This window comes from Notolepis coatsorum (genome assembly GCF_963971535.1).
Source record: "Notolepis coatsorum genome assembly, chromosome: 17".
NCBI lineage: Eukaryota > Metazoa > Chordata > Actinopteri > Aulopiformes > Paralepididae > Notolepis > Notolepis coatsorum.
In genome coordinates this window covers 78322140-78346018 of record NC_140181.1, presented here as the reverse complement: position 1 = coordinate 78346018, position 23879 = coordinate 78322140, and the positions used below count along the sequence as shown (strand labels likewise).

Genomic DNA, 23879 nt, shown 5'->3' with positions numbered 1-23879 from the left:
ATCATATTAGATCCTCCTGACGATGTGTAGATGTAGACACGCACTGTAGGGACTGAACGGCCTGGAAGAGACACATATTGGATCCTCCTGACTATGTAGAGTAGACACACACAACTTCATCGACTTCCAGAAGGCTTTTGACAGCATCCACCGTGATAAGTCTCTGGTAGATCACGAGAAGCTATGGAATCCCCTCCCACATAGTTAATGTCATCAAACTGTTCTACACCGGCTTTTCTTACACTGTGGGAACAAGCACCACCAGTTTTGAAGTAGGATCCGAAGTAGAACCACAAAAGACTAGGCAAGAGGGATTCGTTGGACCCTCTATTCCACCATGAAGACCTTGACTTTTCGGATGACCTAGCACTTCTGTCGCATACACACATCTCCAGGAAAAATACACAACCTTCATAAGACTTAAACAAATCTGGAAGTCAAGCCAATACGGCACCAAAACAAAACTCCGGATATACCTAAGCTGCATACTCTCAACACTACTATACGGTGCAGAATGCTGGAAAACCACAGAAAGCAACATCCATAAATTATCCACTTTCCACACCTCATGCCTGCGCAAAATCCTGCGTATATTCTGGGCCAAGATCATCTCCAACAATAACCTCCTCAACATTACCCAACAAGATGACATGCACTGTATAATTAATGAACTAAGGTGGACCTGGATTGGCCACGTACACAGAATAGACACCAACGCGATCCCAAGAGTCGCATTACACTGGACCCCAGAAGGCAAAAGAAAGAAAGGGAGGCCTAAAACGACATGGCGTAGGACTATAGAAAAGGAGCTCCAGCAACAACACCAGAGCTGGGGGACCATAGAGAAGATGGCCAAAGACGGATGCAAGTGGAGAAACTTTGTTGCTGCCCTATGCGCCAGCCGGCGTAATGGGGATAAGTAAGTAAGACACACACAACACACTGTAGGGAATGAACGGCCTGGACGAGACACATTACACCCGATTGTCACACATGCAAAATAATTTTGTCATCGTTTTCTAACATTGAAGGTCAATACAGATGCTGCCAATAGAACTAACGACTGGAGAAATTGAGAACGGTTAGGACTGTCTCAACTACTAAACACTGCACCGACTCTGGCGTAGTGTGCCGATACCATGTATACTTATTATCAATAGAGTATACATAGTCCAATTGCCACTCTATTATTATTATTATGTTCTACTCTATTCTTATTATTTCTATTATTATATTTTTTTCCTGTCTGTAGTGTACCTCCCTTCCACCCTCTCCCATGACACCTGAATTTCCCCAAGGGGATTAATAAAAGGAAGACTTGACTCGACATCCCAGACTGCACACACACGCACCATTAACAACCACTGCCAAAGTCCTGTCACTCGCGTGTGCGGGCTGCTTGTTAATTGGTTGTACAACATTCTGTGGTTTGTCTCAATGTCCTCATTGTCTGGTAGAACATCAGGGAGAAGCGGGGGCCAAGACGGTGATTATACTGCCAACGCAAAGCAGAGGCACCGGGCGACATTCCGTTTTCTATGGATTCAAGATGTATGGAGCAGGGCCCAGGGTTCCCACAGACATTGCTAAATGTAATTCAAGGACTTTAAAGTACTTTCCCAAGCACTATGCAGTTTTTTTTTCAACAAAAAAATCGGATCCAATATTTATGGCTTAAAACAAATTTCCGACAATTAGTTACACTTTAAAAGAAATTAAATGTCTTGATTCAGAAAAATGTCATCATGGATAAACAAAACTTTCAATGTGAAGGTAGATTTGAATTTTAATGACTTTTTAAGCACCTTGTTAAAAAATTCTGTTTTCAAGGAATTCCAGGCCTCTACTTTTTTTTCTTTTAATTTTAAGCACTTTAAAGCCCAACTTGCAGGTTAAACCCTACTGATCAATTATGGGTAGTTTACATAATTGGTATCTAATTTAATTATAATTTTTTTCCCATTTGACGCCGGAAATGCCACTCAGAAATGGTTAAAAAGGTCCACGCACGAATAACATGCAAGAATAAACACCTTATAACTACTATTGTCGTGTCCATAAGTTCCCTGGCAGAATACTTGCGAGGACAAAAGGTATACAAAGAGGAGAGAACCATTTTAATTCTGGCTTTGTTAGGAGTTTCAAGAACGGCGGCTACCAAGCTAAGCTACGTTAGCTGCTAACGTTGTATACACAATATGTACAACGACACAATGATCAAACACCTTATAACTACTATTGTTGTGTCCATAAGTTCTCTGGCAGAATACTTGTGAGGACAAAGGTATACAAAGAGGAGAGAACCATTTTAATTCGGGCTTTGTTAGGAGTTTCAAGAACGGCGGCTACCAAGCTAAGCTACGTTAGCTGCTAACGTTGTATACACAATATGTACAACAACACAATGATTTACATTATTACAAATATGGTAACGTGGTTGTGGCTGTTACAAATAGAGTTTAGCTTTAGAGATGAATGGCTATGATCACGGAGCAATAGTGTTAGGTGAAACAGATACATTTTCATTCATCACTCCTCGGCTAGTAGTAGCAAGGCTCTGCTTCCTGCCACTACCTGCCTGTGACTCTCAAGAGCCCCTCGCTGCCCTGCACCTGACGTGAGCATTAAGATGACATACGCACGCTATGAAACATGCAATTAAAATATGCGTGTGCGTGGAGCTTGTGGTTTGGTTGATAAAAACGCTAAAACTAGGTCAATTTCGATAAAAAAAAAATGTCCCTCTTCATGAAAGTCAGCGTTGGCCTAGTCACATTGTTTATTGAACAAAAATACAACCTGCAAGTTGGCCTTTAAGCACTTCAAGGACCTTGTGCGAACCCTGAGGGCCTCACACTGTAGTTATGCTTGTGTAGAAAACCCAGCCATGAGCATGGCACGACACGTGTACGGACCGAAGTCCAACACTGCAGTACTGTTCAACTTGGTCCGTACTCATGCCATGCTCTGGCTGGGTTTTCCACACAAGACATAACCACAGTTGCTAGGTACCGTAGCCTGCTCGCAAGCCTGCCACTGGAACAGCGTAGTTCACAGTTCCAGGATAACCACTCATTTAACAGGTTGGCAAATGTTATCTGGTGGCTCATGGCACAGGCGGCATGGTGGTTAGCACTGTTGCTTCACAACAGGAAGGTCCTGGGTTGTGATGTTGCATGTTCTCCCCGTGTTTGCGTGGGTTTTTCCTCCCACACCAAAAAATTACATGCAAGTCCATACTCGTGCCATTGCCCTTGACCAAGGTACTGGCATTGCAACAGGTCCCTGGGCGCTGCACTGGGTGGCTGCCCACAGCTCCTAAATAGTTAGTTATGATGGGTCAAATGCAGAGCAGAGGACGAATTTTCCCCAGGGGATTAATAAAAATATGTTTTACAGAGGGCCCAGCCACACTGATCCATCTAATAAAAAAAAATAAAATTAGGACCTGCTCAGAGGTCATCAATCGGCACACATGCGATGCATGCATGCAATTCGTATCTGCGATTAACCCATCCCGTCGTCCTTCCCCCCCAAGGGCAGCCGGGAGCAGACAGGCGTCAACGTGAGCCGCGCCAGGGGACCAATCCAAGTGCTCCTGTCCGTCTTCGTCAAGGACGCCACAGCGTTAGCTATCTATTGTTGTGCATGTTTTTCCATTGGGTTTATCTTATCGGGGGGGAAACCCTTGCGAGCACGGGGAGAACATGCAAACTCCACACAGAAAGGCCTGGGAGATACCCCACCTGGGTAACTGGCATCATGGAAACCTGGTCCCCAAGCGGGAATCGAACCCTGGACCTTCTTGCTGTGAGGCGACAGTGTTAACCACTACACCACCGTGCCGCTACATTTTGTTAGTAATTATTTTTCAAACGAGGAATATCAGTTATACAGGGCTGATGATGAGTCCGCCTCCGCCTGATTTGTATTCCATTTTGATGGACAGAAAAGAGGAGGAACTTCTGGAACCGACATCACCATCCAGTAGCAAAGTTATTGTTTTGGCAAATGTAGGTTCAAATTTAAAACAAACTAACGGACAGCAATACCTTCCGCCAGTTATTAGGCTCATAACACACACTGGGTCTGGGTCGGTACTTACCGTGACCGTTCTGCAGATGGTGGCGGGCTGGACCAGGGCATCCGACAACAGCAGAGACGAGTTGGACTTGTATCTATGAGAAGAGGACCAGGAGACCGGGTCAGAATGAGTCGAGTATGAGAGAGAAACATAGAATCATTCAGAGAGAGGTGAGAGAAACGTAGAATCATACGGATTCTAGTCCGAGAGAAAGAAAGGGCTGATTTTACATGCAGATTCTAGTCAGTCAGAGAGAGAGAGAGAGAGAGAGAGAGCGAGAGAGCTGATTTCACATGCGGATTCTACTCAGTCAGAGAGAGGGCTGATTTACATGCAGATTCTAGTCAGAGAGAGTGAGAGCAAGAGGGCTGATTTTACATACAGATTCTAGTCGGAGAGAGCAAGAGGGCTGATTTTACATACAGATTTCTAGTCAGTCAGAGAGAGGGCTAATTTTACATACAGATTCTAGTCAGTCAGAGAGAGAGGGCTAATTTTACATACAGATTCTAGTCAGTCAGAGAGAGAGTAAGAGGGCTGATTTTACATGCAGATTCTAGTCAGAGAGGGAGAGAGGGCTGATTTAATAAATACAGATTCTAGTCTGCCAGAAAGAAAAAGGTGTTTACCTATCCAGTATTTGTGACACCCGCCAGTGAAAATGCACAAGGACCAGTTTAGCTACTGCTGGTAGAACCTGAAAGAGACAAGGAGGGAGAGAGAGAGACAAGAGAGGGGTCAGTTTTGAATAGCTATGTAAAGCAGCGGTCGAGGCACAATGACTTATATAATACTGCTGAATTATGACAGTGTGGCACTGAAACTTCCATACAATTTCCATTTGTTGTATTCAGTTGACTTAATGCCCCACTTGGCAATCGCCAGGTTGGGCATGGGGGGCCGGGGCGTGGCTTCTAATCCATTTTTAAAACAGCTCACACGTGCCAATGACAGACACACTGTAGGGACTGAACGGCCTGGCATGCAAAAATATGGTGTCATCATTTTCTAACACTGAAGGTCAATACAGATGCTGCCAATAGTTGGGAGAACTAACGGCTGGAGAACAGTTAGGACTGTCTCAACTACTTAACACTGCACGGACTCTGGCATAGTGTGCCGATACCATGTATAGTATAACATACATACTTATTATTAGGGCTGGGCGATTAATCAATTCATGATTTAAAAAAAAATGTAAATCGATTTCAAACAAAAAAACAATTATTTTAAATGTCTCAAGAGTCACCTTTTATTTTACAAAAAGTGATGTTTGGTGAAAGTTAGATTTGCACTTTATTAATCCCAATAGGGAAATTCATTCTTGTTTGATGATCAAGAGGCACCTTTTATTTGTTTTAAGTGAAGTTTGGTGAAAAAGCAAGTTATTGCACTATTAATCCCAATAGGGACATTCATCTTTGTTTGATCAAGAGTAACCTTTTATATATATATTTTTTTCGATTATAATCTTTTTATTTTTTTAAGTAAAGATTGGTGAAAGTTAGGTTTGCACTTCAATCCCAATAGGGAAATATCTTAGTTTTTTTGTGTCAAAAAAAACAAAGCTTATTTGAATGATTTCCTTGGCGTTTCTAGTTTTTAAGATAGATTAAAATCGTAAATCGGATGTGGTGTGAAAAAAAATGAGATTTTTATTTTTAGGCCATAGCGCCCAGCCCTACTTATTATCAAGAATATACATTGATTGTCCAATTGCCACTCCATTCTTATTATTTCTATTAATCATCATCTTTTCCCCCGCCCGTCTGTACCTCCCTCCCCCCTTCTCCCATGACGTGTGATCCTCTGATCATTAGCACCTCGGCTAGGGGAGTGGCTCAAATGGAGGAAGCCAAGCCACAGGTCACTTTGTTTACAGAGCTGCCGTCACGGCACAATAGAGTGCCCATTTGTCATCCATGTTGGAAGAAAGAAAAAACAGCGTTATTGAAATAGAAGACGTGTGGCTCCGACAGGCGGAGCTCTAACACAGCTTGACGTCCCGACATGTTTGTTTCCAACAGCAGTTCAAGAGATTCACCGCTGCTGCCAGCTGACAGTGTTACCGTATGTGTTAAGCTGTGGAACGACACACCTAAATGGAGCGGAACCTGTTGTAATGACAAGCTGACGCTGCCTCCCACATTTAAAAAAACACAAACTAGCACGGGGAGGGGGGGGGGGGGATATGAAATTATAAAAGTCCGTAGTACTGACCTTGGTTAACTTAATGAATCTACTTTCAACCGCCTGAAGCCCATTAGCTGGATCATCAGACATTAAAATTGCCATCTTTTGAAGGCCTTTAGCAGTCTGTTTTAAAACCAGCGTGAAGCCGTGAATCTTGAGATTGCAAGGAATGCGTAGATGACAAATTTATGTCATAGTAGTAGCTTACTGGAAAAGGGGCTAAATATCGCTTCGCTTCCAGGTCAAACTTTCTTTACTGCAGTAGAGCGTGAATATAAGACAATACAGGTGCTTCATTTGTCAAATACATTCAATGCACAGGGATTCATCATGGTCAAAAGTCATAATACGGGGTGCTCCAGTAGCACACCATGTACCGCGCTGCGTCGCGGAATACCGTGCTGCGTCACGGACCTGGTTGATTCAGAGTTCGATTCCCGGACTCGCCGTCATTTGCCGAATGTCTTCCCCTGCTCTCTCTCCCGTTTCACCCTACATCTGTCGGTCATGCTTGACCAGAAAAGCGATAAACGCTAAAAAATGAAGTAAAAAAAAAAAAAAATCATAATACAAATTTCCAGACATGCATTGTACCAAACTATCAATGTGGGTTGATTTGATTGTTTTGTACTCAACTTTAACAAAACCATCATTAACACTTTGAATGCCCATCACAAGATATCTCGGGTTATCAGCCTGCGGGTTGAATGCCCATCACGAGAATTCTCGTTTATTTTTTTTATTAGCGATCTGAATTCATATTTCATCAACCGAGTCTACCGTTGGTAATCCTGCCGCGCCAGGCGCTCAGATGTGGAAAAAAGCGCCCCCTATCGTCTCCCAGATGGTAATGCACCATTTTGGATTGGACTCGATGAAAATGGATATAAAAAAAAACTCCGGAATCCACATTTTACTTCTCACGCATGTAACCGGAGCCGATCAGATTCATTCTGGACCCTCGGCACATTTGGATACCATCTGATCTCAGGTAAGGAATCTATTTTACCAGTCTTAGGATAATCAGACCCGTTTTCACGGAGATATAAGCTTTTCCCCTATAATGTGATATGGCTGTTTGACTGTAAGAGCGATCAGGAACTGAGAGAATCGATTTTCAGCGCGCGGCACCAGCGTGCACGTGTACACATACTATCGATAATCTAGCATTTATTTGAAAACAATTCATAAATAGGCAGAAAAATGACAACGTTCTAGAATATTACAGTACAGGGCGATTATCATGGAATCTTTTCCCCCCCGTGAAAACGAGGGCTTTCCAAAATGCTATAAAACGGAAATGAACAGATAAAAAAACAATCCGCTTCGACAATGTTGACTGGAAATGAGTCATTGATAATGCGACGGGCAGATTAGACAGATAGCCATAATTTAAAACATAGATTAGATTAGGCAATATTAATGCTAACATTGAAGTGGATGGTGGGCATTCAAGCACTAAATATGCGCCCCCTGCTGGGCACTGAAAGTGTTAAAAAGGGGCATTTCACAAATCCAATCGTTCCTTGGGAAACTGGATTGGACATAATAATGTAGGGGTGGACGGTATAAACGGTATACGGTATTAATTTGCTCTACGGTATGGATTTTGACTATACCGTGTAACCGGTAGTGCAGCTCTAAAATAGCAATGACGTCATGTAACCACAGCGCGACTATTTCAATCGCGCAGTGGGCTTGTCAACACGCAATGGTCATTTCATAATAAACACATCACCGCGACGCACAGCAAGTTTCAATTTCAGTTCCTGGCATTTTTAACCAGTGGAGAAAGGTAAGAGATGTCCCTATCGTTTTTCTTATATGAATTATTCTACGTTAATAAAACATACCTGGTGATCAACTACAGTTTGCTGTAAACATTATGATATGCGTGTAGTGTTATGATAACGAGAGGACGGCGGCAGCAGTGGATTTGCGAATAGCATGCAGCTGCAGAGCCAGCAGCGCTTTCAGGTCTCACAGGCCCGCTCAACAGCGCCCCCCCACCCAACGGCTGAAAGCTGTGACCAGACCTGAAAGCGCCGCTGGCTCTGCGGCTCTGCAGCTACATATGCTTCTAGCAAAATCCAGCATCCAGCCCGCTGTTTGCAATGGGAGCAGCACGGACTCAGGACTTATTTTATTTGGAATATAATGACTTTATACGCAAAAGTAACCTAGTTTTAAGTTAAAATATTATAAATCTACATGCCTTGAGGATGTCATTCTTTATATAGCCTGCCTATCAGGCAAAAAAAATTATTCTAACGGAAACACTGATACCATGATATATACCGTTACAGTCTATGCTTCAAATTATACCGTGATATAAATTTTAGACCATACCGTCCACCCCTATAATAATGTACCAATGTGTTCCGTGTCTCAAGAGCTCAGCCGCATCACTCTCACCCATTTCATCCATACTCTGACTCTCACCTATTATACCTGATGTTTCTAAGAACCTATAGAAGTTGTGCATGCAGATATGAGTCATTGTTGATATCTAGCTTTAGGAGAGAGTGGTGACAGAAGTGTCCTGGGGCACAGGGATAAATAACCTGGGTGGTATAGACCCGTTCGGTTTACAAACATACCATGTTCGAGCCAATCAGCAATACCAACTGAGTCACGTGACTAAGTTGCCCCCTTACCTTCTCGAGCTGCAGAGCTAAAAAAAAAGTATGACTGAGCTCTATGGAGAAACCATGACACTCCCCTGACTAAAAGTTGTTTCAAACGAAAATGGCTGGATGTCATTTTGCCAAATCAGCATGGCTGCGAGTCTTTCACCTTTTGCATAATCTAGCTTTGGCATGGCTAACAAATGCAAATAAATCACAGAGTCTGACGTATACAGCGAACAGGTCTATTCACCTTACATTACAACTGTCCTGGGGCACAGGGATAACCTGGGTGGTATTCACTTTACATAAGAATTATCCTGGGGCAGAGAAATAACCTGTGTGCGGTATTGTCTTTACATTACAATTGACCTGGGACACAGGGATAACCTGTGCGATATTCACCTTACATTAAAACTGTCGTGGGGGCACAGAAATAACCTGTGTGATATTCACCTTACATTAAAACTGCCCTGGGGGCACAGAAATAACCTGTGTGATATTAGAACTGCCCTGGGGGCACATGGTGTTCTAGGGCTGAGCAATTTATTGGGGGGGGGGGGGGTTGGCATACAGTATATTGCAGTTGTGGTTCACTATAATTCATGATAGAGGGAATTATCCTTTCTGCTTCATATTTTTCCTACAAGTATAAAATGATCATGATGTGATTGTGTACCAAACAGGTACAAGATGTTTCCTCAAGTCTGTGGAACACAGCTTCACTGCCGCACCACAATACTTCACTCAGAATGGCATTTTGACAAACATTAGGCCTTGAATATAAAATATCGCAGCCTCCTGCGATTTGGAAACCGCACTAGGTCATGTTGCGATTTCCAATTAAATTCTTTATTAATTGTGCAGCCCTAGTTAAAACGCTGCTGCTAGTCTTGCCTCACTGCTGCCTCAGCATTAAAAGCAGTGAAAATACTTTTCGCAGAGGCTCCGCCAGTCTCTTTATATAAATACACTAAAAAGAGGGCCTGCAAAGTTGCTAAATCTAGTCAGAGAATCCAAGTCAGCAGAACTGATCTGCTCCAGCAGCACTGATCTGCTCCAGCAGCATGCTCTCTCACATGGGCTGAAGATGTCTGGGTGAAGCACCATATGTGCCTTCTATGGAAAATTCTCTTTATTTTATGATAATGGTGATAGCGGTTCTCAAACTACGGGTCGCGAACCAAAGTGGGGTTCTGGCTAGGTGACAGTGGGGTCGCGCATTGGCAATTAAAAAAAATATATATATTAAGAAATATGTATGTTCTGGCAACATATTTTGGCTAAATATGCCTAATTTCATTGGGGCCCGTCTAATCCCACTCTATGAGGCCAGATTTTCATTACAAGTTTTCACTGTGCGTGAGGTTGTTTGTAGAGATAAATCTATATTTTATATTATTGCTATGTGTCCATTGTCATTGTCAATTGACAGTATAAACCGTCGCTTCAATATGCCATAAAGAAATAATTCTCTCATCAATACGTTCCAGTTTTATAGCGTCGTGAACATGAACTATATACCGCAATGGTCTGGGGTAATTCCTGCAAAGCTAGTTATAGGGCGCTAAGCTAATAACGTTAAATCGATGGCGTTTCGGCCCTACACAAGCTAGAGTTAAAAATCAAAATGCATATGATCGGTATCATGTTCCACCATGAATGCATGAAAGGGGGGGGTGGGGGAAGTCGTTACTGATTATTAGGGCTGTCTTAAATACTTCGAAGCTTCGTTCGATGGCACAAGCTTCGAACATTAAAAAAAAATCGATGTTAAAAAAAAAAAAAAATCAATTTTTTTTCTTCAAATCTTTTATTTTATTTTTACTTCGGTGTGTGTGTGTGTGTGTGTGTGCATGGGGCCATTGGGTGGGGCCGGGGGACAAATACACTGGAGGAAAGTAACCCAGATCAGCACTGCCCAAATTATATCATCACTATTGCCTGTTTGAAGGATATCATCCTCAAACACATACACCACCTACACGCCTATTCTCAGTCCTTGCCCCACAATGGTGGAATGAACTACCCACCCCAGTTAGGACAGCCGAATCCCATCCAATCTTTCGCCGTCAACTAAAGACGCACTTCTTCAACCATTATCTGAAATAAAATTTAAAAAATAAAATAAAAAATATCTAACCCTAACTAACCTTACTGTCATGCACTTGTCCTAATAAACTAACCTACACTGTAACACGCAACACTTTGATGAATATTGTTACTCAGCTGATAAGAGTTGTATCCTTCCTGATGACCTGTCGTACAGAACTTGTAAGTCGCTTTGGATAAAAGCGTCAGCTAAATGACTAAATGTAAATGTGAATGTAAATGCCTTGTAGAATTCCACACATAAGAAAGAAAGATACTGGGATGAATAAACAAAATAGGAAATAAAATGTAGAAATGCATGCAATACATAAATAAATATGAATCTCCATATATGAAATAGAACATTTCGATAAGGTGCTACTGAGATGTTTTGGTGAGTTCTTTGTTTTTTTGTGGAAGTAGCCCTTCTTAAAAATGCATGAACATTCACTGATAATTGGTCTGTAGTGGAGTCTACAAGGTCTACATTGCCGGACCATGTAGAATCCGGACCTTGTAGACTGACATAATTCTGTGCATAGTTTAGTCTACACAGGCCATATTTCAAATAATCAAAATCTTACTTCATTCATCTTAAACATTCTTGATTTGGGGGATTGGTAGTTCCCATGAAATCTGAAGTTGTTCAAACGACAACAGCGATCCACCTTGAATTAAATCACACTGTGTTGGCTGCGTCACAGTCACGAAAGGGGCTACTTAATTCATTAATCCAATCCACTTTATTTATAGAGCACATTTAAAAACAACAAAGTTTACCAAAGTGCTGTACAAGTCCCACAACATAAGATAAAAAAATTACAAAAAGAAAAAAAAAATTACAAAAAGAAAAGAAAAATTATTCGAAGCTTCGAATTAAAATCGAAGCTCGGCCCCGAAGCTTCGATTGCCAAAAAAAAATTCGAAGGTCAGCCCTACTGATTATAGATGACCAATAACTGTATTCGTTATTGCAACATCATACGCTGACCGGGTGGCTATGAGAACAAGGCCCGATCAGACAGAAATTGACGTCAAATGGCTCTTACCTGTGGCCAGTTGGATTCCAAAAAGAATTTCCCAGTTATTTGATCGCCATGATCTGGTAGATCGATATGTCCATTGGCTGATGCTATATTCCTTTACTGCATACTGAATTCGGCGTCGCAAAAAGTATTCCAGGCGATCTGGTAAAGCCATAGTTTTAGGCTAACAGAAAAACTAACTAGGAGCGAGAAAAACAAAGTGACACCCGGTCTGCAACAGGGGAAACTGCATTATCGAGACAGCGTCAATACCAGGATCAGGCCGGTACTGCACTTCCGGAGTCCCGATATGCAGTTTCCAGCCAAAATACAGCTCTGTGACATCGAGTAGGATATTAAAATGGAATAAAAGCAAAACAGAGTTTACAACATATATATATGTGGTTGGCCGCAAATCGGTTAATAACAGTGCTGTAATAAAATGTTCTAATAAATATGCATGATCAAGTTCAACAACGTGAGAAAGTTTGAGAACCCCTGCTCTAAACGACTTAAAGAACCAGTACAATGATGCTGCTGAACACATCCCTGCTAAACACATCCCTGCTGAACACACCTGTAGTGCTGCAGCCACGTCGTTGACCTCCTCCGCCAGCGCCCTCTGACTCTCCTTGTACGTCAGACAGGTGAACTGGTACTCCTCGGGGTCGAAGGAGTCCGCCCCCTGCTGCTCCACGTCGCTGGCCACTCCATCATAGTAGTCTGCGATGTCACCCTGGTCATCCTCTCCTCCGTCATCGTCCTCTTCCTCCGAGTTGACCCCGAAGTCTTCCTCGTTGCTGTCCGAAGCCTGGCTATTCATGTCCACGGACATTAATCAATCAACCAATCGCCACCCTCCCCCCTGACAGGTAGACGTCCCGCCTACCCGTCTGATTTAATCACTCCCGATTGGTGTAATGGCTTTGTCAGTTCCCGCCTTCCACCGTGCCCTTCCTTCCGTGTCTGGGAGAACTATGTTACCCAGGAACACCTTCTCTTCCTGTGTGAGGTGTGTACCGAGCGCGCTCAGCAGCAGCGGAAGAAGCAGAACAGGTTACACTCCCCGTCACCCATTTGGAACGCAGAGCGCTGGACAGATCTGAGAGAAGAAAACCTGAAGAGGAGGAGGTGAGGAAAGAACGGAGAGGAGGAGGGGTGAGAGGAGGGGGATGCAGCGTGACAGAAGGAGGGGTGAGAGGAGAGAGGGATGCAGCGTGACAGAAGGAGGGGTGAGAGGAGAGAGGGATGCAGCGTGACAGGAGGAGGGGTGAGAGGAGAGAGGGATGGAGCGTGACAGGAGGAGGGGTGAGAGGAGAGAGGGATGCAGCGTGACAGGAGGGTGAGAGGAGAGGGGGATGCAGCGTGACAGGAGGAGGGGTGAGAGGAGAGAGGGATGGAGCGTGACAGGAGGAGGGGTGAGAGGAGAGGGACGCAGCGTAACAGGAGGAGGGGTGAGAGGAGAGAGGGATGCAGCGTGACAGGAGGAGGGGTGAGAGGAGAGAGGGATGCAGCGTGACAGGAGGGTGAGAGGAGAGGGGGATGCAGCGTGACAGGAGGAGGGGTGAGAGGAGAGAGGGATGCAGCATGACAGGAGGAGGGGTGAGAGGAGAGGGACGCAGCGTAACAGGAGGAGGGGTGAGAGGAGAGAGGGATGCAGCGTGACAGGAGGAGGGATGAGAGGAGAGGGACACAGCGTGACAGGAGGAGGGGTGAGAGGAGAGAGGGATGCAGCGTGACAGGAGGAGGGGTGAGAGGAGAGAGGGATGCAGCATGACAGGAGGAGGGGTGAGAGGGATGCAGCATGACAGGAGGAGGGGTGAGAGGAGAGAGGGATGCAGCGTGACAGGAGGAGGGGTGAGAGGAGAGAGGGATGCAGCGTGACAGGAGGAGGGGTGAGAGGAGAGGGACACAGCGTGACAGGAGGAGGGGTGAGAGGAGAGAGGGACACAGCGTGACAGGAGGGTGAGAGGAGAGAGGGACGCAGCGTGACAGGAGGGGTGAGAGGAGAGAGGGATGCAGCGTGACAGGAGGAGGGGTGAGAGGAGAGAGGGACGCAGTGTGACAGGAGGAGGGGTGAGAGGAGAGAGGGATGCAGCGTGACAGGAGGAGGGGTGAGAGGAGAGAGCGACACAGCGTGACAGGAGGGGTGAGAGGAGAGAGGGATGAGAGGAGAGAGGGATGCAGCGTGACAGGAGTAGGGGTGAGAGGAGAGAGGGATGCAGTGTGACAGGAGGAGGGGTGAGAGGAGAGAGCGACACAGCGTGACAGGAGGGGTGAGAGGAGAGAGGGATGAGAGAGAGGGATGCAGCGTGACAGGAGGAGGGGTGAGAGGAGAGAGGGATGCAGCGTGACAAGAGGGGTGAGAGGAAAGCAGCATGAGAGGAGGGAGGGAAACAAATGGGGGGGGGAATAAGAGAGGAAGGGATGGAGAGAGAGAGAGAAAGAGGTTAAAGGAGAATAATATCAATCATATCATAGGGCCATTTTCACACATGTTGAGATTTGTGACCAAATTGTGATTCATCAATAATCATGCAGAAGTACGTCTTTTAATTAGGGATGCACCGAATGAGAAATTCTTGGCCGAAACAGTTGGCCGAAAACCGAATGGCTGAAAATGATAGAAATATATATATAATGTGTAAAAGCACGATATATCGGCCGCCGATATAATATCGGCCGATATGGCCGTTTTTTACACATCGGTATCGGTCCGATATCAAGATGGGGCCGATATTAATAATAAAAAAAAAATCTTTTTTTCTTTTCTTTTTACATGTTTTGGCCTTAAATAGTTTCAAAATATCAGTAATTTCTGAAAATAAGTTACAAAAGTTAAAAAAATTATGCGTTTTGGAAAATAGCTCTTTATTTGATTATCATAAAAAAGTGTTTTCTATACAGAGATATCAACATCGGTAAATATCGGTATCGGCCAGAACAGCAATATTAATATCGGTTATCGGTATCGGCCACAATTTTCACATCGGTGCATCACTAATATAATGTATTTTTTTCTTTTTTGTTCAGCTACCTGAGACATGATTATGGCAAAACTTAACTTAAAGGCCAACCTTCATGTTGTATTTTTGTTCAATAAACAATGTGGACTAGGCCAACGGTGACTTTCATGAAGAAGGAAAAAAATTGCCCCAGTTTTAGCGTTTTTATCAAACATTTTGTCTGCTCAACACAATCACCACGCACGTGGATATTTTAATCAATGGTTCATAACGTGCGTGTGTAATCGAAATGATGTCGTCACAAGAGGTGCAGGGCACCAGGGGGCTCACCAGGGGGCGCTGAGTCACACACAGCTAGTGGCAGGCACTGAGAGCCTTGCTACTACTAGCCGAATGAAAATGTATCCGTTTCACCTAACAACACTATTGCTCCGTGATCATAGCCATCCATCTCTAAAGCTAACCACTATTTGTAAAAGCCACAACCACGTTACCATATTTGTAATAATGTAAATCATTGTGTCGTTGTACATAGTGTACACCGTTATAAGCTAACATAGCTTAGCTTGGTAGCTATTGTGCTAACAACATATCCCGACGGTTGGTTCTCTCCTCTCTGTACACCCCCGTCCCCACGGGTACCCTGCCGGGGAGTCCATGGACGCGACAACGGCGGCAGCCGTAGGGTGCTCGAGCCCGCCGTAACGCTAGTGGTACACGATAGCTATGAGCTAACTAACGCTACGGCCGCCGCTGTTGTCGCGTCCACAAGCTCCCCGGCAGGACACCCGGGAGGACGGGGGCACACAAAGAGGAGAGGACCACCCCAAATCGAGCACTCATGCCGGCCGACAAGCCGGACACCGCGGTTGTTGTTAGCACAACAGTAGCCCACTGTGATGCACCGAGTGGGCCACCATTGATCAACATGCAGCGACGTGTAGCTTGCATGATGCGTGTGTAGTGCTTTGCCACACAGGTCTGAGAAGAGGACCTGCACATGATTTTACTCGTTCCCCAAACTCCTCTACATGCCCCGATCTCAAATGGTTCACGACAGTAGACATAATGCTAACGTTAGCCAGCGCCATATATCGAGTAGTACTATGACCCGGACGAGCATAAGGCATACGTTTCCTGAAGTGACATCACGGCCGTGCTAGCGTCTGATAAGCTTTTAGATTCGGCTCATTAATATGCACCTGTAGTGACGTCGGCGTTTGATAAGCTTTTTTGATTTGCGCGTGCATGTTATTCGTGCATGGACCTTTTTAACTCTTTCGGAGTGGCATTTCCGGTGTCAAATGGAAAAAAATAAATAATGAAATTATATACCAATGATGTAAACTACCCATAATTGATCAGTAGGGTTTAACCTGGATGTTGGGCTTTAAGTAATATCAATAATCACTATTATGGGTCCATAAAACATTTATTCAGCACTTTTGAATGCATACATTAATTCTAGACTGACTGCTGAAAGATTGTACAATTTATTTAAACATTTTCTCTTTGCATACAACAAAATGTGCATTAAAGTCAAGTGCATTTTCTTTTCTCTGTAGGATAACTACAACAAAGTGCATTCAGAACAAAGCCAAGGTGCTTTAAAACTGCATAAAGATCTTCACACACGAGGGAGAATAGCTTATAGCAGACTGATAATAATGATGTTACTGTAGTGGCTACAGTAAGCATTTTATATAAAAGTGCTCTGTATTTTTGTATGACAACTAATAAAGAAACTTGAACTAGTGTCATAATTCACTGCGTTCTAGCCTACATGGAAGGACTGTTGTACTTACTACATCTCCCATGACTCTTAGCGGGGGATGGCATAGCTTACGAGTAGGGATGGGTACCGAACCGAAACACGTCGGTACTACCGAGTATCGAAGCAAGTGAGAAACCGAGATTTTTTATTTTAATTTTTTTTATTTTTTATTTTCATGTCAACGTTCACACGCACAATATATGCTTACCTAGGATTTGACGTGATTCAACAACAAAGCAGTCGGAGCAATGACAAGCCGAAAACCGTCGAAATTGTAGTTTGGATTTTTTTTTACGACTGGGGTAGGTAAATTAAATTTCTTGAGACTAAAGTACCGAAAAAAGGTACCGTTGGGTACCGGTATCGATTCAAATGTGAAGGTACCCATCCCTACTTATGAGAGACGATGGAACGGAAGCGTATAGCTTAACTTAGTTAGCAGCTAACGTTAGTTAAAAAGGTTTTTAACCACGACGGGCATATAGTAATGGCGAGGATATAATGCATGTTAGACGCATTTATTGGACGCTTTGCTCGCGGAGTTTACATAGAAACAGTGTGACCCGAGTCCCAAGAGGAGTTATCACAGGCTGCAGAACTGAAGAGCTCACGTTGCGCATGTAATGACTGAAGCCGCGTTTTGATTACGTCATCACAACAACACGTTAGGTAGGTTACGAACGTAAGTTGTAACCCTGTTCTTTGACATTCAGTGATATTTTTTCGGTGCTAAAACCCTTTCGGCCGAAAGCGCCTTTTTTAACCATTTTCGGTCGATAATTTTCGGTGGCCGAATATTCGGTGCATCCCTACTTTTAATCTAGCGCTTACATCTACGGGCAAAACATATTGAATACTGTGATGCCAGAAAGGTGCCCATAACTCATTCAGCATAAAAAAAATAACTACTGGTCCACTCCAATAAGATTCTAATTACAGATTGGTCTACTAATCGATTAATATTGGGGCAGTTCTAAAAAAGGTACAGGTACATTTGGCCATAGCAGTTTTTGGTAACATTATCCATAAAAAAGGTACCGTACATTCATTGCAAGTAAATTTTTCCACAACACTGAAATCCGATAGCAAGAAACGTGTCGTAACATGCCAGATAATCAGAGCATTTGCTGCAATTCATTTGGGGACACTGGGTGGATAATATCATAAATTTTTCTCCATTAGAGAAATCTCAACGTGCTTCTAAAAAGCACTATTCAGTAAAAGTACGGCACAATTTTTTTTTTATCTACTTTTTCTTCTCCTGTTTTTCTGTGTTTTTCTCCCATCCCAATTTGGTCGTTTTGCCAATTCCCCCCTCCCCTTCCTGGTTAGGGATGGGAATCGAAAACCAGTTCCCGTTGGGAGCCGGTTCCTAATTGTCCGATTCCTGGAATCGCATGCCTCCGTGACTATCGATTCTGCCATGTTTTTCTGACAGTTTCTCGCATTTTAAAACAATAACGTTAGCATTAGCATGCAGCCATAGAGCAGACTATTTGATTCCTTAACACTTTCACTGCCATACACGAGATATCTCGGGTTTCCGATAGTTATGTTGAAAGCCACTCACGAGATTTCTCGGATTAATTTTTTTAGCGATCTGAAATCATATTGCATCACGCGAGCCTACCCGAGTATACCTGAGCACCGCCGGCGATCATATGTGGAAAAAAGCGCCCCCTATCGTTTCCCAGATGACATAAGGGATTTTGGAATGGACTCAATGAAAATGGATGGGGGAAAAAAATCCGGTACTCCACATTTTCCAGTCCACTGATCCAGCCGGGGTTACCACAGTTCATTCTGGAGCCTCTCAGCCCCGCGGAATCATGTGTACTACTGTATCACGTTGGATGCATACACTTATCGATTTTTTCGAATAGTGATCAAGAATTGGAATATACCAGTTGGATACCATCTGATGTCAGGTAAGGAATCTATGTTATCAGTGTTAGGATAATCAGACTAATAACAACAATAGAGATAACAGCAGGTAGTACAGGTATAAATACAAAAAAAAAGGGGGGTGGGGGCTGTTGTGTAAACCTTGTAAGTCAGGAAGTAGCGTGCAACATACAAACATGTCCGTGTAGCAACACAAGCCAATACCTTAGGACAGGGGTGAGCGGGGAGGGAGCTGTGTGTGTGTGCTGGTCTTCTGAAAGACCAGACAAGAGAAGTCAGAGGAATAACGCAACTACGGTTCAATAGATTTAGTTTAAGAATAAAACAATTCAAAAAATAGAGAAATACATTATTTTATTTAAGTGTAGGCTATAGTTAATTTTTTTTTTTTTCAGTTTTTGTATTTTTCTGACATGGGGGCTCAACAATAAATGACAATAAGAAATGTCAAGTTGCATGTTGTTATTCTAACCAGCTTAGTTCTGTTGCATTTCCAATTTATTTATTTAAAGTATAAATGTATCAGGGATCGATAAGGGAATCGATAAAGAATCGTATCAATAAGCAGCATCGATAAAATCGTATCAATTCCCATTCATATTCCTGGTTGTTGCGCGCATTTGCCCCCTACTTGCCGGTCTAGGGAGCCCTGAAGTCTTATCAGATGCTTCCTCCGGCTCCGATAAATAGGAGACAGCCAGCAACCTCTTTTCACCTGGCAGCGCGGACTCTCATTGGTGAAGTGTAACGCATGGGAGGGTCACACTACCTTCACCAGTTCCTTCCCTTGCTGTGCAGGCGCCCTGACCGGCCTGTAGGAGTCGCTGTTTACAACGACCAGGATACCAGCCACCGGCTTCCCACCCGCTGACACTGCCAATTGTGTCAGTATGACGTCCGGCCAAGCCGGAGTCACCGCTGAAAGCCGGATTCGATACCAGTGTCTCTGCGGTGGTAGACAGACGCTTTGTTCTGGCAAAGATTTAGGATAGTCTTTCAATGGGATCCCATCGTGATGAAATAATGATAAGATATATGGCATTTGAGGGAATGTCATTTGAAAATGTGTGAATTTATGTTACACTTTACATTTGCACACAGTTCAAGGAGCTTAACACATCCTGCGCCAAAAACGAGTTTACTCGTTATTGCCCACCAATCTAATAACGCCAACAACGAGTTTACTCGTTTTTATGATCGTTGTTTCCTTTATTCACCATTGGCATTCATAATTCATCCAGGAAGGCTCCAGGAGCCAGCTGGACTCAGTCTGATATTTCAACACCTTTCGGGCAAGTTGCACTCCACTCTAAACCGGATGTGGCGCTCTGTGCATCGGGGAAAATCCTCCGGCAGAGCTATCTTGTTATGTTGATCAAGACAAACACTTGAGTGCATTGGATCGCTTTCGAGACGCAAGAATCAATATGCTTTCGGCATTTATTGCGTCATACAAATGGAAAATGGATCCAGCAGATCGAAATCAAATTGGAATTTTTTCTCTTCTCCAGACTCATCGGCCACAGGTAAGAGGAATCCAACGTTAATTCCAGCTCGATTGTCCATTTATTTCATTGCAATCCATCCGATCAACGTAAGACGTCATACTAAGGAAAGCAGTTACTGACAATCAAGGAATCATAAACGACCCCCCCCCCCCTTTCCTTCACGCATGATGGAGCATAATGTATACCGAGCATATGCATTTTTTTATATAGCGTGTATAGGAACAAAACGCCAATCGATTATGTATAATACCGTAATTCCTCTAATAGTAACCGGGTCTCAAATACAAGCCGGGTCTCTATTAATGGCCGGGTGCGCTCTTGAGCTAAGCAATTATAAGCCAGCCTCCTAATACAAGCCGGGTTACTAATATACTGAGCTGCATACTGAGCTAGTTACTTGATTTCACTGTAACGTTGAAATGACCAGTGACCACCTGTAATTGCACTGTTTACTATTTCATACAGTACTTGGTTTCAATAAATGAACCCAGTACATTTTACTGGGTTCAAACTGACACAAAATGTTGATTTATTCATTATGATCCGTTTGAAAATTTGAAATATAGGCCTCCCTCTTATACAGGCCTCCTCCTAATACAAGCCTGGTACCCGCTACAGTTGAAACAAATACAAGCCGGGGTTACTATTAGAGGAATTACGGTATGCGTCTGGGCCTATAACTCGCGGTCTACGAATTACTGCTCTACACTCTTAAAAACATACTTATATTCACGACGGTACTAACACGACAATGTATGAATGGAAAAATATAACATTCCCACATCCGGAACGATAGATACCCGATGTTGAATGGGCCATAGTAATGTCGATATAGCTATAATATTTAAAAAGTTATTAGGGATGCACAGATATGAAAATTTGCCACCGATACCGATTGTGTTAGTTGAACAATCGGCCGATACCGATATTTGTGGCAAAATCTTTTTTTGTAATTTCTTTTTGTATTTTTTTTATTTTTTTTGAAACTACTGTATATTTGTGTTACAAATTGTGCTCACCGATATGAACATAGGCCTCTTTACTTACTTAAAAAAAGGAAACATCAAGAAATAGCACCATCTCTCTCCCAGTATGTTCTGCAGGGCTGCAGCTAGATACTAGTTCTCCCAGTATGGTCCACCGGCTGGGCTGCAGCTGGATACTATCGTCTCAACCAGAGCTCTCAACCAATGAAATTTTGATTGACAGTCGATTCTGCCAATTACGTCACACACCGCTTGCACCCGCCTCTGCTGTTAACACCAATCGGCAAGAGTGTATACATTTTTTACTTCCGCTTTTGTCCGCCATTGATTTTGACGAGAGGTATTCTAGTTGAACAGTTCTGGCTCTGCTTGTTTCTTTTCGATCTTTTGGCGCTTTTTTGGTGGACAAACCACCGCACATGTGCACCGTGACTTGTGACTAGAGTCTAGCTCTGCTAGCACACATAGCCTACTGTGTACAGACGGTTTCAAACTGTATTTTAAATTAGAAAGCAAAAAAAATAAATGGACGAGAAAAATAAATAGGTCAGTATTGTCATTTGGAAAAGCAAAGCCATTACTGTAAGTTGCAGGCAAGAAAGACAAGTCTGTCCATCGTCTCTGGTTTTAAAACTGCCCTGTTGCAGGTCACCAAAAAAAAGTATTAAATATATTTTTTTCTGTATTTTTTTCTTTGGATATCGATTATTAACCCTTTATCTGCCAGGGATTATTCTGATCTTATAGCGTCCTCTGCCAGCTCTATTTGTCTATGGAGATGTTCCCCTTCTTTGCAGGGCTATAACTTTTTAAATTGTATTGCTAAATTGACATTACTATGGCCCATTCAACATCAAGTATCCATCGTTTAGGATGTAGCAACGTTCTACTTTTTCATTCACACATTCATACTAAAATATGGTCTAAAGTATAAATATGTTTTTATCGTTTTCTGCAGCATTCCATAGAACGTGAGTTATAGCCACAAATATATCATCAAATGTAGTTTGATACCGATTGACGTCAGATTAAAAATTTCAATGGACCCGTCTCAAAACCCTGCCCTCTTTTCTTGATCCTCCAATCACAGCTGTCGCTTACCTCTGACTTCCTCGTACAAACAAAGTTTGTACGAGGAAGTCAGAGGTAAGCGACAGCTGTGATTGGAGGATCAAGAAAAGGGGCAGGGTTTGAGACAGGTCTATTGTACAAGGTCCTACACGTCATGCCTCAGCATCTGCTGGTGACCGGGGGGGGTTATAAGTCTGTGGCCTTATAGTAGTATGGGCGATATATATATATCAGAGCAGATTATACAGTTAATAATAATCAAACACGCTGAAACTCACCGCAGCTTCCTTGTAGCGTTGGGCGATCAGCGTGGAACAGAAAGATCTCCATTATGGGATGTTGATATATGCGATCCATTTCCAGGTTGTATAATACTATATGCGTCCAAATCATGTTGTTTATCGAGTTATTTGCAACCGATCGATGTCCAGTGTATCAAGATGGAGTCCCGCTAACGATAGCGAGTGCCCGGACGAAATATGGGCGAGCACCACTTCCGGCACGTCACTTCCGGTTTTGGCGATTCGCCGATCGGCCACCAGATGGCGGTCTTGAACCGTTGGAGAGTTGAGAGGAGATCTACAGGAGATCTCAAGTCTCCGTGGGTGAAATATGATTGCCATGACAGATTTTTGAAATATTGATCTCAAAGACGCTGTACGAGGTCATTGGCAGATTACGCATGGCGGAGAATGACGTGTTAAGTCGTCCATGGCGATTAAAGGGTTAAAATATATTGCAATAATTATCGTTATATCACGCAACCCTATATGGGGCCCATCTCTATTTGCAGCATTATCATTATTTAGTATAAGAGTGTAAAATACTAGAAGAGGGGGCCTTTTCCACAAACATATATTACTGTTCCGTCTCTTGAGTCTTTGGATAATGTTGATATTTATTATAAAAAAATAAATAAAACATGATCATGCGATTTATTTTGTGTGGTGTGTGTTACAACAATAAATAACAAAATGTTGAAATTGAGAAGTTTGAACTTACAAATTGTTTTTGTTATTACAGAGAGTGTTAAAAGAACATGCCAACATTTTGGGAAATTAGCTTACAGTCTTCTCCAGAGAGAGACAAGAAGATAGATACCAGTTTTCTCTCTGTGCGTTCAGTAGAAAGCTATCTGGCTGCACATTAGCCTAGCTTAGCACAATGAATGGAAGCGGACAGTGCCGGTTAGCCTAGGCATTGTCCAACTAACACCTCTCCCGAAGGCTAACCGGCACTGTCATTCACTGTGCAAAGCTAGGCTAACATGCAGCCAGATAACGTTCGTTAAGTACAGAAAAAAGTACCGGTATCGAATTCCAGGAACTGGTACAGGTAACGGACCAATGGTTCAAATGTGTACCCAATCCTAATGATGACTGAATTCAAATTTCAAACAAGTAGCCTAAATTATCTGAGAAATTTTTAGAGACCGTTTTGCCCACGTCTTTGCACATTTAGTGGCAATATTTGATTAACGGGGGCAATTTAGCTCCTGAATTTTTCATTCAAATAAAATAATTAGCAACACATTGACTGCAAGGATATGGAGTGTCAAGGGCTTAGTTTCCATCAGCTAAGGGGTGCAATCAGACTCCCCGTTAGTCTAACTGATAAGACTCCAGGTCTGAGTATCTTAACTGATAACA

The 23879-nt window shown here is 43.1% G+C and overlaps 1 protein-coding gene across 2 annotated transcripts in view; it reads right to left on the bottom strand.

Moving 5' to 3' along the window:
• The window catches only part of arih2 (ariadne homolog 2), a 54195-nt gene that overhangs the window by 25193 nt on the left and 5123 nt on the right, over nucleotides 1-23879 (bottom strand). For both annotated transcript variants that reach the window (XM_084332966.1, XM_084332967.1), the window contains exons 2-4: nucleotides 12598-13137; nucleotides 4714-4781; nucleotides 4106-4178 (exon numbers count right to left, since the gene is read on the bottom strand). In XM_084332966.1, the coding sequence (XP_084189092.1) occupies nucleotides 4106-4178; nucleotides 4714-4781; nucleotides 12598-12855 (399 nt within the window). In that variant the 5' untranslated portion in view covers nucleotides 12856-13137. The remainder of the gene's footprint in view (nucleotides 1-4105; nucleotides 4179-4713; nucleotides 4782-12597; nucleotides 13138-23879) is intronic.